General features: G+C 45.7%; 1 protein-coding gene and 1 long non-coding RNA gene across 11 annotated transcripts in view; one reads left to right on the top strand and one right to left on the bottom strand.

Annotated features, from left to right (window-relative positions):
• The window catches only part of KCNQ2 (potassium voltage-gated channel subfamily Q member 2), a 148,541-nt gene extending 146,430 nt beyond the window's left edge, over positions 1-2,111 (bottom strand). For 6 of the 10 annotated variants that reach the window (XM_079979085.1, XM_079979090.1, XM_079979088.1 and 3 more), the window contains exon 1: positions 1,782-2,107. In XM_079979085.1, the coding sequence (XP_079835211.1) occupies positions 1,782-2,074 (293 nt within the window). In that variant the 5' untranslated portion in view covers positions 2,075-2,107. Of the gene's footprint in view, positions 1-1,781 lie in introns of all 10 variants that reach the window. The other 4 variants (XM_079979094.1, XM_079979086.1, XM_079979092.1 and 1 more) reach the window with 2 other exon arrangements.
• LOC307218165 lies at positions 1,143-15,813 on the top strand. Its single transcript, XR_013839843.1, has 3 exons — positions 1,143-1,280; positions 10,578-10,679; positions 15,346-15,813. It is a non-coding gene; the product is annotated as an uncharacterized lncRNA (long non-coding RNA).
• The last annotated feature ends 246 nt before the right edge of the window (positions 15,814-16,059 follow it).

Genomic DNA, 16,059 nt, shown 5'->3' with positions numbered 1-16,059 from the left:
ATACAGACATTCAACATACAAGTCCTTGCTCCTTTGCACATGGGACAAAAGGATGGAGCAATTGCTCCACACTAAAATTGGGAAGAAAAAGACACTGTGTTCCAGCAGGCATAATCTTGGGCAGAAAAGGGACTGGGGTTCTATCTCTGCAGCCGTCTAGGCCCAACCGGTTGTATAAAAGCTCCCATCAGAAGAGAAACAGTTTCCCCATCTGGGACTAGTGACGAGGATGATAATAGAGCCTGGCAGAGGCTGGGCAGCAGCATCATAAGAATCCCAAAATGCTGTCTCAACAGTAACTTTGATTTACTGCATGAAGCCCTTGGGGAGACAGTACACGGCAAGTCATTCCCCCCCCCCACCTTGCAATTATTCCTCCAATTGTTTGCAGAGAAAGTAACATGACCGATAGCAGGTAGCTGTCATTTGGCTGGAAGCGGAGGAGAGGGGAGATGAAGACACAAGCAAACAGGCTCTGAAATGAAATGAACATTTATCCACTAGAGCAGGCCAGCCACACTGCCAGAGGCAGCTAGACCTGTGTCTTTTTCAGAGAGAGATACAAAAACAGGGAAAGTTGGCGATACCCAGTTCTGGGATCTTGCCTTTGAGATGATGGAGCTTGGTCCTCAATAACTCAAAAACTAACTGCAATCCAATCTTGCGCTCCCCTGAGCCTACTGATGCGAGCGGTCTGCCATCACAACATACAGAAGCAGAGAGTTCCACAGGTAATTGATGCATTGTACAAAGCACTATTCCCTTTCGTTTTGTTTCTTTAGATATGCCGCTTACCACTTTCAATGGATGGCTCCCTGGTTTGTTTGGGTTTTCTTTGTTTTGCTTTGTTTTTAGATTAGCGAGAGGGTGAGTCATTTTTTCTACCCTCCTGTCTCTTCCTCCCCACCCCTCTTCCCGGTTGTTGCTTCATCTCTCACCTTTTTCTGTTTTTACCCAATGATGGATCAATGGCTAAGCAAAGCTTAATGGACACGTGTCTCCCCAACCCCCAACCCTGCAAGCAAAGCAGCCTGGCGCCAGAATCGAGGCCCAAAAACTAACTGGTTATGGCAGGGTTTTTTCTGGTTTTGGGTGGTTGTTTTTAAGAGTAGCAAACTGGCGAGTAACCCTACCGGGCAAACAGCAGGGGGAACTGGCACAAATCGGTGCACGAGAAGGGATGGGAAATAGGTAGCAGTGCCTTGCCTATTCATCTCTTTGCAGCTTGCAGATACGGCTTGCAGATAGCACTTCCGTCCAGATACAGCCAAGACAAATAGGTAGATGGGAGAGAGGGAGAGAGAGAGGGCTAAGGTAGGCGATATCCAAGGATAGACGGCAGAAGGGTAGGTGGCTAGGCAGATATTTACAACTGGAGATCTCTCGACTAGGTGCCTAGGTGGACTGAACGATAGATGGAAGGAATGGCACAGCGACGGATGGAGAAGAGGAAGAGGGAGGGATGCTGCTGTAGAAAAAGGTTGGGAATGCTGCAAGGATGGAGGTGGGTGGAGAAGGGGGAATTGGCTGGGAGGAAGGAATCCTAGATGGAGGGGCCCGTGGCTGGAGGGGGCAGGATTGGGTTTTCAAAGGGTTATCGATTAATGGGGTGCGGGCGCCTTTCGGCTTGCCAGAAGAGATGTGGAGGCAGGGGAGATGGAATGGAGAGATGGTCCTCCGTGGCTGGAGCGATGGTGGGTCTTAAGGCGGCCGCCCCCGCCACCCCCCAGTTGAGACCACTGCCACCACCTCCCGCCCGTCCGCCGGCTCCCTTTACTCACACGTAAGCGTGGTAGATGAACGCCCAGCCTCGGGGCCTCTCGAGCACGTTGTAGAGGAAATTCTGGAGCTTGCGGTAGAAGGCGTTCCTCTTGGGCGGCTTGCCGGAGACGGCCGAGCGGGGCTTGCTGAGGATGGAGCCGCGCTTGCTGCCGCCCTCGGGGCCGGCGATGAGCAGCGCGCCGTCGCGGGTGGAGTCCGGCGCGCCGGGATCGAGACCCACGAAGCCCACCTTGAGCTTCTTCTCCCCCGACGCGCTCGGGTACACGCCTCCGTTGCGCGATTTCTGCACCATCCTGCTTTGGTGGTGGTGGGGGGGGGTTGCGATGGGGCGTCGATGGGGGGGAGGATGGGGAGGGGGGGTCTCAGAGGGGCTGCGAGGGGGGAGCAGGAGGAGGGTGAGGAGGGCGGAGGGGCTGCCCCGGGCCGGATGGGGGCCGTGGCATGGCGGGGGTTGCGGGGAGCGGTCGGCGAGGAAGAGGCGCGGAGGAGGGAGGAGGAAGAAGAGCGGGCGCTGCGGCGGAGGATGCCGCAGCTTCCCCGCGCTGGCGAAGGAGCCGGAGGAGCGGAGGGGAGGGAGGCGGCGGCGGGTGGCCGGGAGGGGGAGCGGCGTGGAGGGGAAGCGAGAAGGAGCTTCTGCAATCTGGGCAGCCCACTCTCCGCCTGCTTTTGGCGCAGCTCCGCCCCGACGCCGGCGGTGCCTCCCCGCGCCCCCTCCCTTAACCCTTCCTGCGCCTCTCTCCGGCTGCCGGCAGCCTTGGCAACGGCGCAGGCGGGGGGGGGGGGGTGGAATCATGCCATCAAAATATTCTATTCAAATATACCGTCGATATTTGAATAAAATATTGGGGGGCCCAGGTATGGCTCTCCCCGCATGATCGATCAAAGCAGGCGTCCATGCACACCATTTGAATGACAATGCCAATCAACTTGGGGGGGGGCTAGCCCCTTCAAATATTTTATTTTGGGGTGGCAAAGGAACCGGAGCATATCAACCAACTGATAGGGGCCGAGGTCTCTTGCCCGCCTCCAATAAAGTCGTCCCCCCCCCCGCCGCTCCCTTGATGGGCAAATGATATGGGTACACCACGTAATGTGATCAGTTATTCAGGGCAGGGCTTACCTGGTTCCCCCTCCCCCAATACTTGATTTAAGTTGGTACCCCTGGAGCTCGGTCCCTAGGTGTTGGTTCCTATGCACAGAATTGTAGCGACCCTAGGGTCATCTAGTCCAACCCCCTGTAATTCAGGAATATTTTGCCCAGTGTGGGACTCGAACCCACAACCCTGAGATTAAGAGCCTCATGCTCTACCAACTGAGATCCCGGCGGTCCCTTCCAACTCTACAATTTTATGAACACAAAGCACAATCCTTCAAGGACCTTGTTCAAAGAAACCAGAACCTGGGTTCTGCAGAACTGACACTCAAACTCAGTTCGTAAGGGAGAAACATGCTAAGAAGAAGAAGAAAAAGAGTTTAGATTTGATATCCCACTTTATCACTACCCGAAGGAGTCTCAAAGCGGCTAACAATCTCCTTTCCCTTCCTCCCCCACAAACAAACACTCTGTGAGGTGAGTGGGGCTGAGAGACTTCAGAGAAGTGTGACTAGCCCAAGGTCACCCAGCAGCTGCATGTGGAGGAGCGGAGACTGGAACCCGGTTCACCAGATTACAAGTCCACCGCTCTTAACCACTACACCACACTGGAAGGCACGCTTGGCAAATCCACACCGTGATCAACTCCCACCCAAAAAACAATGTCCCCACTGTGGAAGGACGTGTGGATCCAGAATTGGCTTCCACAGTCACTTACGGACTCATTGTTAAATCCGTGTTTATGGAAGACAATCTTACTCAGCTATGAGTGATCGCCAAAGAAGAAGAATAAATTATAATAAATTTTTATTTATACCCCGCCCTTCTCGGTTAAGAAGAAGAAGAAGAAGAAGAAGAAGAAGAAGAAGAAGAAGAAGAAGAGGCATGCAGAAGTGGGCTGTGATTAAGCATACGTATGCACAAAGCTGCAAAAGACAGAAAAACAAACCCATATATTGTGCCGAAAAGATACTTTTAAGACAAAACCTGCTGTATTCAAAATAATCTTGAGGAAGTCCCTGCATTGGTAGAATATGATTGCAAGCTTTGAGATGCAAGGTGCTTTCTCAAAGCTACAACAGATAAAACATAAAGCCGGTGCAATTGTGAATTGATGGCTTTAAAAAAAAATGCAAAAGGGTCCTGGCAGTTTGTTCTCTTGGCCCAGGTGAGTTGACAAGGGTAACAAGCAAGCTTTTCAGCAGCACAAAACTTTGGTTCAGAGCGCCACAGCTGGCAAAGTTGGCATCAGGCAGCAACAAGTGAAATAACAAAACATAAAGAGCTTTCAATAGACAAATAAAACATCAAACCATTATGGGCTTTCAGAAAACCCCAAATTTCATGTGGCATTGCCTTCCTGAAATAACATATTACTTAACCTTATGTCAGTGGCAAAATTAACCGTTGCAAAGCATCGGAGGACTCTGATTGCAGAGCTGTTCTTGGACTGGCACCAACAGATATGTAGTCTAGCGCTAATGGAAAAATTAATATCTCAGTGATGGGCACGCTGCAAGAATCAAAACACAGACAACTTCTCTGCTGTTTGGTTCTCCTTTATTAGTCATGATAAAAAGAAATATGGATTCTGGACTCCTCATACCCAAGGACAATTGTGGGACAATAATGTGATGTGAAAAGTGATGGTTTGATGTGCCTTCTCTACCTGTAATCATCCTCAGTTGCTTTCTGTTTCTTGTGTTATCTTGCATTTGACAGTTCTAGCCTTAATAATGCTTCCTACCAATATTCTGGGGCAGAAAGCATACTGTACTTTGTGTACAATACTCTGGTTAGAAAGCCAGGTTTGGAGATAAGCTTCACATTTAAAAAACAATAAATATCAAGAATTTCATACCTGAGTTCTTTAAGAACTCTCTGGTGAATGTCAGTTTGGCCCCAGCATCTTGTCAATTTTCAATTAATCAATTTGTATCAATCTCTGAAAGGTGTATTTGTTTTATTTATTTTTTGCTTTAGCATCAATAAATACTTGTCCTGGAATATGCAAGAGAAAGAGAAAGCTTCATCTTTTGTTATCTTTGTTGTACAAAGGGCTCATCTACACTTGTCCCGTGTCTAGAAAGCATGAGTCTGAACTGTTTTCCACTCGTCCCAAACTTTCTAGGCATGAGTCCAAGAGATTCTGCCTTTCCCCACTGCTTTCCTCCAGAAAAACCACTCTTTCGTGCTAAATTGGAACACATGGCAATCCACAGAACAATCAATTGCCATTTGTTCTGATTCAACACTAAAGAATGGGCTTCCCCTGGGAAAGGCAGCAGGGCAAATGGAGGTGTGGATAAGCCCATTGTTTTACACATTACCCCCCCCAAAAAAAAAAGGTTGCAAAGGTGGGAGATATCTCTCTGATAGCATCCACTGGAAAGACTGATCCAAGTATTTCATTCACTTCTCGGTGATTTGCTCCTCCTATAGAACTTATTTTTTCTCTTTTCCATCTAAAATTCCTCTTCTCTTCTTTTCTATTTTTTTTTCCATTTGCAAATGAAAGGGGGAATTAAAGAAGAAGATAAAATAAGGAAAAAAGACGTAATATCCAAATAATACTAATAGTAGCAAAAAAACACAACACCTCACAATATTGGCTCACATTACAGATACAGTAACCATCACTACATGTGTCTTAAGTTAAGCATCTGAAATGAAAAAGGTATTCAAATATATCTTCCTGAAGAAACCAGAGGCCTTTCTCCTGGACATGGTCGGCCAATTGGTGCCAAAGAAGGATAGAACATTTTTCATGTATGCAACAACAGCAGCAAGAGTACTCATCGCGAAGTATTGGAAGACACAAGATTTACCCACCTGGGAAGAATGGCAGATGAAGTTGATGGACTACATGGAACTGGCGGAAATGACTGGCAAAATCCGAGACCAGAGAGAAGAGTCGGTGGAAGAAGACTGGAAAAGGTTTAAAGATTATTTACGGAAATACTGTAAAATTAATGAATGTTAGAAAAATGTTGGAATGAAGTTATATGGCTTTAGTAGAAATATTATAAGGAATTAAGTATAAACAGATTAATAGAGTATTAAAGGAAAAATAAGGTTAGAATGTGCTAAGATAATTATAGGATAGAAAACAGAGGAAGATGGAAAGGAATTGCTGAAACAATTAACAGAAGTGGAATACAAAAAGGGAGGTGTGAGGAGGTCGCAGAAATAAGTGAATGAAAGATAAGATACTGAAATTATTTCATGTGTTTTAAACTGTTTTTGTTTTGTTTTGTTAGTTTAATGTGTTAGTGTTATGTAGTGTTTTTGTATTGTATTGTATTGTTCTTTTTTTGGTAGTGTTTAAATTGTTGGAAAAGTAATAAATATTATTTTTTAAAAAAATAAATAAGTTAAGCATCTAATATACAGTAATATAAGCCCTCTTGATGTTCAAGCAAGTATCCACACAGATTTGACATCTATATGATGCAGGTATGAATGTAGGAAAGGCAGTGAGCTCCTCAAACCAATTGTGCAATATACGGTAGTTGTTTCTTTTTCCAAGCTCCAGGTATAAGTTTCTTAGCAACCATAAAGGCTCACGAAATCCATCTAACAGCGCTTCTGATTATCAGACCTACTGCCAGCTGGGACAAGCCCAGAACTGGATGAGGCCTCTGAGAAGGAGGAGGAGCTCTAAGCAGCCCTGTCACCTACCAAGTCCATGCTGTATTACTGTGATGGCCTGGGACTCAGGCTCAGACTCGAAACCAGAGGAGTTTCAGTCTGCACCAGATCCTTTGCCTCAGGCATCATCCGAACCAAGTCTGGGGCCTGATCCTGAAGAGCCCCAGTCTGCACAGGTTCCCCTGCAACAAACACCAGCTGGGCCGAGTCAGGGGCCGGAGCCTGCCCTGGCTCCAGATGTGGGGATTACCTCGTTGCCTCCAGCTGGGCCGTCACTTACAGCTGCTCCACTACTGGTTGGGTCAGGGGAGGCTGAGGCGGCCCCTGGGTTTAGTAACCCACCGACATCTCCTGAGCTGCAGAGACTAAGGTCTGAGAGAAGGAGAGACCTGAGTACTCGCAGGAGGAGTGCTCGCCTTCGGGCGAGACAGGGAGGTGAGTTGCTGGGGGATCAGGACCGGCCGCTACCTTGACAAAGATAAAAGGCTGTTGTACCCCGCCCCAGGTTGTGGGAGCAACATTGCTGTATGCTAGATCCTGTATCTGTCCTTGCGTGGTTTCCTGCCTTGGCCCTGTTGGACTGACTGCTAGCAGAACCTTCGGATTCTGGTCCGGTCCTGGACCGCATTTCACAGGTTATCTCCAGGCCCAGCACAATTACCTAGGACCCTTGTACCTACGGGACCGCCTCTCCTGGTATGTCCCACAAAGGAACTTATGGTCTTCAAACATCTTGGAGGTCCCAGGCCACAGAGAGGTTAGGCTGGCCTCAACTAGAGCCAAGGCTTTCTCGGCTGTGGCTCCGCTCTGGTGGAACACTCTGTCACAAGAGACTAGGGCCCCTGTCACAAGAGACAGGGCCTGCAAGACAGAGCTGTTCCACCAGGCCTTTGGCCAGGGCACAGCCTGACTCCCTCCTTTGGCAATCGTCACAGAACTCTAGCCCAATGGTTGCCATCAATTTGTTTTGAATTAATTTTATAATGAAATGATTTTAGAATGTTGTATTATTTTATTGTTGTTAGCCGCCTGGCTTCAGCTGGGGAGGGCAGGATATAAATAAAAAATTATTATTATTATTATTATTATTATTATTATTATTATTATTATATGACCACCCAGTTCTGCTTGGTGTGGCTGCAGATTAAAGGGTCTCACTTTGCAGTGTTGTCCCCCACCCACCCACCCACCCACCTCAACCCAAACTTGAAAACAGAGGAGGACATGAGTGGGGAGGCAAGGACTTCTTGAAGAAACACCGTTCCCCCACTCTGAGTCCCAGGGCAGTCCCTGTCATCCCCACACAGCTGCAGGACACAGCAGTAGCTCTTGAGGGCAGAAACAACTTCTCAGAGGCGGTGGAGCCAACAGGTGGACTGGGCTGGGCCATCTTCAGAAGGCCTTTGCACCTTGCAAATCTCCCCGGCCATTGCTGAGAGTACTGCAGCCAGCTTTCTCACAGGGCTCTGTCCAAGGTGCTGACCACTTCTGCCTCCTCTGAGGCAGACCCTGGCTTTACCTGCCTTTCCTGGACTTGACCCGGCCTTTTGAGTAAGTTCTGTTATTATAGCCCATTTCCCCAGTGAGTTTGGCAGAGGGTCAGAACAGGATCCCAAGACCCTTCAAGACCATACCCAGGACCCCATGAACAGGGAAATTTGCAAAATGTAAAAAAAAAGGCAAAGGACCCCTGGACGATTAAGTCCAGTCAAAGGTGACTATGAGGTTACAGCGCTCATCTCACTTTCAGGCCAAGGGAGCCGGCGTTTGTCCACAGACAGCTTTTCCGGGTCATGTGGCCAGCATGACTAAACTGCTTCTGACGCAACAAACACTGTGATGGAAACCAGAGCAGCACACAGAAATGCTGTTTACCTTCCTGCCGCAGCAGTACCTATTTATCTACTTGCACTGGTGTGCTTTCGAACTGCTAGGTTGGCAGGAACAGGGACAGAGCAATGGGAGTTCACTCCATTGCGGGGATTCGAACCGCTGACCTTCTGATCAGCAAGCCCAAGAGGTTCAGTGGTTTAGACCACAGCGCCACCTGCATCAGTCTCTGAAAGCTGTATTGTTATTTTTTGCTTTAGTGTAGATAAAGACTTGTCCTGGAATATGCAGGGGACGCAGGTGGCGCTGTGGGTTAAAGCCTCAGCGCCTAGGGCTTGCCGATCGAAAGGTCGGCGGTTCGAATCCCTGCGGCGGGGTGCGCTCCCGCTGCTCGGTCCCAGCGCCTGCCAACCTAGCAGTTCGAAAGCACCTCCGGGTGCAAGTAGATAAATAGGGACCGCTTACCAGCGGGAAGGTAAACGGCGTTTCCGTGTGCGGCTCTGGCTCTGGCTCTGGCCAGAGCAGCGATGTCACGCTGGCCACGTGACCCGGAAGTGTCTCCGGACAGCGCTGGCCCCTGGCCTCTTAAGTGAGATGGGCGCACAACCCCAGAGTCTGTCAAGACTGGCCCGTACGGGCAGGGGTACCTTTACCTTTACCTTTAGATAAAGACTTGTCCTGGAATATGCAATTTAAAGAGAAAATGCTCGTGAACAGAGGAAGTGATGGATCAACATGGAAACCCAGAACTGAAGGGACTTTAAAAGACAATTAGAGAAATTCAAGGAGGAGGAGGGGACTCTCAATGGCTGCTAGCCACAATGGCTATGATCTGCCTCCACAGCTGGAGGGAGCAATGCTTCTGAATATGTATTGCTGGAAACCACAGACGGGGAGAGGACTCTAGTGCTCAAATCCTGCTTGCGGGTTTTCCACAGGCATCTGTTTGGCGACTGTGAGACCAGGATACTGGATAATAATAATAATAATAATAATAATAATAATAATAATAATAATTTATTTATACCCTGCCCATCTGGCTGGGTTTCCCCAGTCACTCTGGGTGGCTTCCAAAGAGACCAAAATTACACTAAAATGTCACACATTAAAAACTTCCCTGAACAGGGCTGCCTTAAGGCGTCTTCTGAATGTCAGGTAGTTATTTTTCTCTTTGACATCTGGTGGGAGGGCGTTCCACAGGGTGGGTGCCACTACTGAGAAGGCCCTCTGCCTGGTTCCCTGTAACTTTGCTTCTCGCAATGAGGGAACCGCCAGAAGGCCCTCAACGCTGGACCTCAGTGTCCGGGCAGAACGATGGGGGGTGGAGACGCTCCTTCAGGTATACTGGGCCATTGGTCTGATCTAGCAGACTTGTATTATGTTCTAAAGTCAGTGCCCATCTGACAGCACAAGGACTCCCACCACTGGCCCCTACTCAGGTAGAAGAACCCAAATCCAAACATTAGCCTGCTCACCTTCCAGGACAAGATCTAAAATTGTTCCATTGGTACACAGTAGCAGCTGATGCAACATGCTTCAAAAATTTGGGCTCCTGACCTACTGGACAGCTCTTGCTGGCAATGCAGGACTCTGGTCCCAAAGCAATAATAAGAATAAGAATAAGAATAATTTATTTATTTATTTATTTATTATTTATACCCCGCCCATCTGCCTGGGCTTCCCCAGCCACTCTGGGCGGCTTCCAACAAAATATTAAAATAACGTAATGCATCAAACATTAAAAGCTTCCCTAAACAGATGTCTTCTAAAAGTCTGGTAGTTGTTGTTCTCTTCGACATCTGGTGGGAGGGTGTTCCACAGGGCGGGTGCCACTATCAAGAAGGCCCTCTGCCTGGTTCCCTGTAATTTGACTTCTCACAGTGAGGGAACCGCCAGAAGGCCCTCGACGCTGGACCTCAGTGTCCGGGCAGAACGATGGGGGTGGAGACGCTCCTTCAGGTATCCAGGACCAAGGCCGTCTAGGGCTTTAAAGGTCAGCACCAAGACTTTGAATTGTATTCAAATGGCAATGAGAAGCGTTTTCAGGAAAACTACATTTCACTTGGTCTCCTGAGCCTGTGCGTACTCTGACCACATGTGACAAGACAATGGAGAGGAAGGAGGAAAGATTCCCTCTCTCACTGCACACCAACTTGCTGCTACCACCAGCAATGAAAAAGAAGCAGGGAATATGATTGTGGGGAAAGTCTTTTGTCTATAGGGAAAGGATGGTGGAGACTGAAGGACAGGGCCAGCCCACCCATGAGACAAGATGAGGCGGCTGCCTCAGGCGGCAAGAACCACTGAGACAGCAGATCGAAATGTAAGTCATTCTTCCCCTCCATGTTCATGATGTATGTAGGTCTTCACTCGCCCCTTCTTCCCTCGCATAGAGGGGGAAGCTCCATTTGGGGTCTGCCTCAGGTGGCAAAATGTCTTGGGCAGGCCCTACTGGAGGATAACTGAGTGCTTAGAGAAATTGCCCACGTTCTTCCCATCTTTCTTGGAGAAACTTATACTATTTCCAAACCACGGAGCGCTTAGGAGAGCATGGTCATGTTTGTACCGAATAATTTCTGGTTAGCTTGTTTTTTATATACTTTTTATTGATTATTTTTTTCACAACAAAGAAACAAAGCGTGTTCCAGTAAAAGGAAAAGATAACTCTCCTTCATTCCACAATCATCTTAAGTTTCATATTACATTCACAGCAACAATTACAAGTTAATCAATATTTGCTGCTCTGTGATTGCATAGTGAATAAGAAAGAGAATAGCAAACACAGTCCCTGGTTATCTTTCATCATTGTTAGTAAAATACTGTAATGGAAACCACTGAAATTTGGGAAAGGCATTAAATACAATATACATTTTATAAGAATGTTAGCATCACAAATTCCAACATCTTGCATAGTGAGATGGAGAGGGAATGTTGCTTTCTTGTTTATTAAACATACGCAATAAAATCATATCATTCTCCAACAAAGTGATATTTTTTTCACTTTTCCACATGTGACTCTTATTTTACCTGTAAGTTCTGCTGCAAGGGTGAGTTGTCCCACCTTATAGACAGATAACCCACTGTAGAGTTCTTTAAATGGTCTGATCAATGGTCAATCAAGTGATTTCTGGTTTGTGACAGCTTTTTGGAAAATGGGATGGGTTTTTCTTGGGACTGATTTGAGATAGAAAGCTGACCTTTTATATAGATATAGATATAGATATAGATATAGATATAGATATAGATATAGATATAGATGATATAGATATAGATATAGATATAGATATAGATATAGATATAGATATAGATATAGATATAGATATAGATATAGAAGGAGTTTTGCTAAGGCACCTCCACCCGTTCCCAGATCAAATAGCCCTGGAATATCCACCTCTGTACAAGATGAATAAACTCTCAAGGGACTCTCAAGTTAACTCTCCCCCCTTTAATCTCCAAAACAAACTTTTCCTTCTTTACCTTCCAGCCACTGCTCCTTGTCTACCCTTCCTCTGGGACCACGGACAATTCCCTCCCTTCATTTATATTGCTACCTTGAAGATATTTTTAGATTGTGACCATGTTGCCCGAGTCTTCCTTTCCCCAGACTATATAAATTTAGCTCCCTTAGTCACTCTTGACTGACAAACATCTCGGTCGACCTTTCAGCGGGCATCTGTCTTCTGTCCTCTGCCTTCTGCTTTGGTTCCCATAATCTGACAGGCCATGCCCCTGAAAAAAATAGCATTGCTTGTTGCACATACAGATCTTGTTTTGTAGATAACACCACCCATGTACAAAGTGTTTTACATTACTATCTTCATTAAAATCACCTCCACAACATCCCTGCAGAGCGGTCCATTGCTTTTCTAATTTTTGCACATGAGGAAACTGGGTCTCAGGGCATATTGCTCCACAGAACTATGATAATCCATTTCCTGAAAGTAGGGTTTGAATCCAGATTTTCTTTTTTCTTTTTTTAATATAATTTTTATTAGTTTTTTTTTAACATATCATTTTCAACAGTAATTAAACATACTTTTACATCTTATTCAAATGTTTCACTTCCATCAATCCTGTCTGAAAATTTCCCAATCTAATCTCTCAGTATGCATTTCTTATCCTCCCTATTACATTTCAAACTCATAACCAATATCTCTATCTTTTTCTACTTTGTAACGCTTTGTATATTTCTCCTTACAAAACTTCTTGTAATCCTACTAGCGTAATTTGTTGATTACAGTTGCTCTTCAAATAATTCATATACTTCTTCCAATCTTCTGCAAATCTCTGGTCCCGTAGGTTTCGAATCCTTCCTGTCATTTTGTCCAATTCTGCATAGTCCATTAATTTCATCTGCCATTCTTCTTTCATCAGACTTTCTTCTTGTTTCCATTTCTGGGCTAACAATACTCTTGCTGCAGTTGTTGCATATAAAAACAATTTAACATCTTGCCTATTAATGTCCTGACCTATAATACCACTTAAAAATGCTTCTGGTTTTTTTTAAGAATGTGTATGTGGATCCAGATTTTCTAGACCTAAGCCTAGCATGCTTCTCGAGACTCACTAGTCCTTACATGTGTTAAAGCTTCTTCCACATTTTTGTATTTTACTACTGTAAAAAGAAGAGGAAGACATATATTCATGCATTTATCTATGCATCAGATCTAACCATGGTTTTTCCCCCGTTAAAATGCTTAAGGAGCTGTGCAAGAGGGATAGGAACCTGGAAATCAGCTACAAACAGAAACACAGCAAAATGCTGCAAAAAAAAAAAGTATTTTAAAAAGCTTGAAGAGGACAGGTATCTGAGTGCATAGCAACACCTGTATAATAAGAGAATGTCAAATGCTTTTTCAAAATAATAAGCCACTTCAGAAGCGGACAGCATCAGCCCAACTTTCAGAGCTGTCACAGCCTCTGGAAATTCTCCACAAGAACTGCAGCTTCCAGAATCCCAAAGATGTCCTGCAACAGGGCATGAAACTTCAGCAGATTCATCCAGCTAGATTAGAAAATGCAAATGGTTTGAAGCTTTCATGTGCATTCTCCCCTGCTTAACCTTGTGGAAGGTCTTCCTAGACTTTCTTCTGGGCTTGATGAGACCAGCTCTCTGGCCAGAAGAATCGCAATGTAGTTGACCTATCGCTGCTTAAAAGAAATCCCTGTTTGTCTGTTTTGAGAAGCATTCAGATTTGCCATGTTAATATTGCATGCACACAACAATAGCTTTCCATCCCTGCTCCAACTCATTTCCAATTTTTACATACAAACACAAAGGGCACCTGCTGGTATGCTAAAAATACAACTGAAATGTCAATAATTGCTCTAGACACCTAGTTGTGCTTTGGCAATAGCGAAGCTCGTTCTTATCAGAGAGCAAGCCTTCCCCAACAATTTACTGAGCTGCTATGGGATGTTCATGAATATTCCAAATTCTGGAGTTGCTGGCAGCGATGCTGCTCAGAGTTTGGAGAAGGAATAGAATGAAAATTATTGGCATCCATCTGTCTCAAGGGACAATGGAAGTGTGCGCCATTGGGGATAAAGTCACACCATTCGAGAAACAAAATTTAAAAAATCCTTCCAGTAGCACCTTAGAGACCAGCTAAGTTTGTTATGGTAGTGATGTATGGAAGTCAGAGCTGGACCATAAAGAAGGCTGATCGCTGAAGAATATTTAAAAAAAAATAAATCTGACTTCACCGAGATCTGACTTCACCGGGGGTTCGTGCCAAGTGTTCGGCACCCCCATCTCTCGGATCAGGGGGTGCATTGTGAGCACCGCTGGCAAGGCAGCGCTCCCCGTCTCCTGGGGGGTTAGGAAGACTGCATACTTCCCATAGCAGCCCCTTAATTACCTCGTATGGGTCAGAGAGATGTTATTGTCGGCCATCTTCCAACGCACCACCTGGTGGCCCCCGGCTGATCGCTGAAGAATTGATGCTTTTGAATTATGGTGCTGGAGGAGACTCTTGAGAGTCCCATGGACTGCAAGAAGATCAAACCTATCCATTCTTAAGGAAATCAGCCCTGAGTGCTCACTGGAAGGACAGATCGTGAAGCTGAGGCTCCAATACTTTGGCCACCTCATGAGAAGAGAAGACTCCCTGGAAAAGACCCTGATGTTGGGAAAGATGGAGGGCACAAGGAGAAGGGGACAACAGAGGACGAGATGGTTGGACAGTGTTCTTGAAGCTATCAACATGAGTTTGACCAAACTGTGGGAGGCAGTGGAAGACAGGAGTGCCTGGCGTGCTCTGGTCCATGGGGTCACGAAGAGTCGGACACAACTAAACAACAATAACAAGTTTGTTATTGGTATGAGCTTTCGTGTGCATGCACGCTTCTTCAGACACACTGAAACAGAAGTCACCAGACCTTTATATATAGTGAGAGGGTGGAGAGGGGTATTACTCAGAAGGGTGGTGGGAATGGGTGATTGGCTGATAGGTGTGGTAAACCGGTTGACGAGTGTTAACGACAGCAATTGGTCTTACAGGAAAAAGCAAGGGGTGAGATGGCAAAAAATACGGTAGCTTTATCATGTATAATGAGAATAAGTTGTTCGTTAATAACTTATTACCAAACTTAAAACCATGGAGAGACCTGGTCTAAATAGAGACATTGGATTCTTATCTCATTATACATGATAAAGCTACCATTGTTGCAGAAGACAATGGGCGTTAATATGCTCTCTGTACAGGTATATATGTCAAAGAATGTCGATAAGTCAGCCTACATCCTCAGTGAGGCTGTAACACCACTGAAATGAGATGTAATAAAATGCTTGATGCCACAATTCCTACACAATCTTGCTTCTGCTGACTCTGCTGATACATCGTATAGCGTGCACATGTCTTTTGGATGTGTGCTGATGCTATATACAGGATTCTTACCAAGGGACCGTCCTGTCAAACTTCCCCTCCTTTGCCTGTTGTTGCTACTGTTGATGATGATAATTTTGTTGTCCATATATTTGTTGACAGCTGGTGGTCTAAGAAGAAGCCCCTTGGGCTATGCACCAGATCCAGCCAGATCCCAGATCCTGAACCAAATAGAGCTGATTCAGATTTGTCTGGAATTTGGCCAGAGCAGAAAGGATCCCTCCAGAGAGACCTGGTACTGTCTCCTTGGAAGGCATCATAGTTTGGATCTTCAGTTCCTGGATGAAGAATATGTGTGGTGATGTCAAAAGGAGCGTGAAGCTGCTGACTTGGGGCAGTTGAGAGGAACTGGCTTTGCCAACACCGCCACTGGGGCTCTAGGCCTTGAGAACATGAAGAACTTTTACAGATTGTTCTCTTTTGAAAGAAAACTACATGAAAATGATGTATAGATGGTATGTAACACCAGTACAGATAGCAAAAATGTATAAAACTGGGTCAAACATATGTTGGAAATGTAAAGAAAAGGAAGGAACCTTTTACCATATGTGGTGGGAATGCAGAGAATTTTTTTAAAAAGGGAAATGATATATAATGAGTTGAAGAAAATGTTTTAAATGACATTTGTAAAAAAAACAAACCAGAAGCATTTTTGTTAGGGATTGTAGGACAAGACCTGCCAAGGAAAACAAAGAACTTATTTATGTATGCTACAGCAGCAGCAAGAGTCTTAATAGCACAAGGATGGAAGAATGAGGAAACTCCGTCAAAAGAACAGTGGCAAGAGAAATTGATGAACTATGCAGAACTGGTGAA

The sequence above is a fragment of the Podarcis cretensis genome (assembly GCF_951804945.1).
Source record: "Podarcis cretensis genome assembly, chromosome: 6".
In the NCBI taxonomy this organism is placed as follows: Eukaryota; Metazoa; Chordata; class Lepidosauria; order Squamata; family Lacertidae; genus Podarcis; species Podarcis cretensis.
Note: the sequence above shows the minus strand (reverse complement) of the source record. Positions and strands in the feature narration are given on the sequence as shown.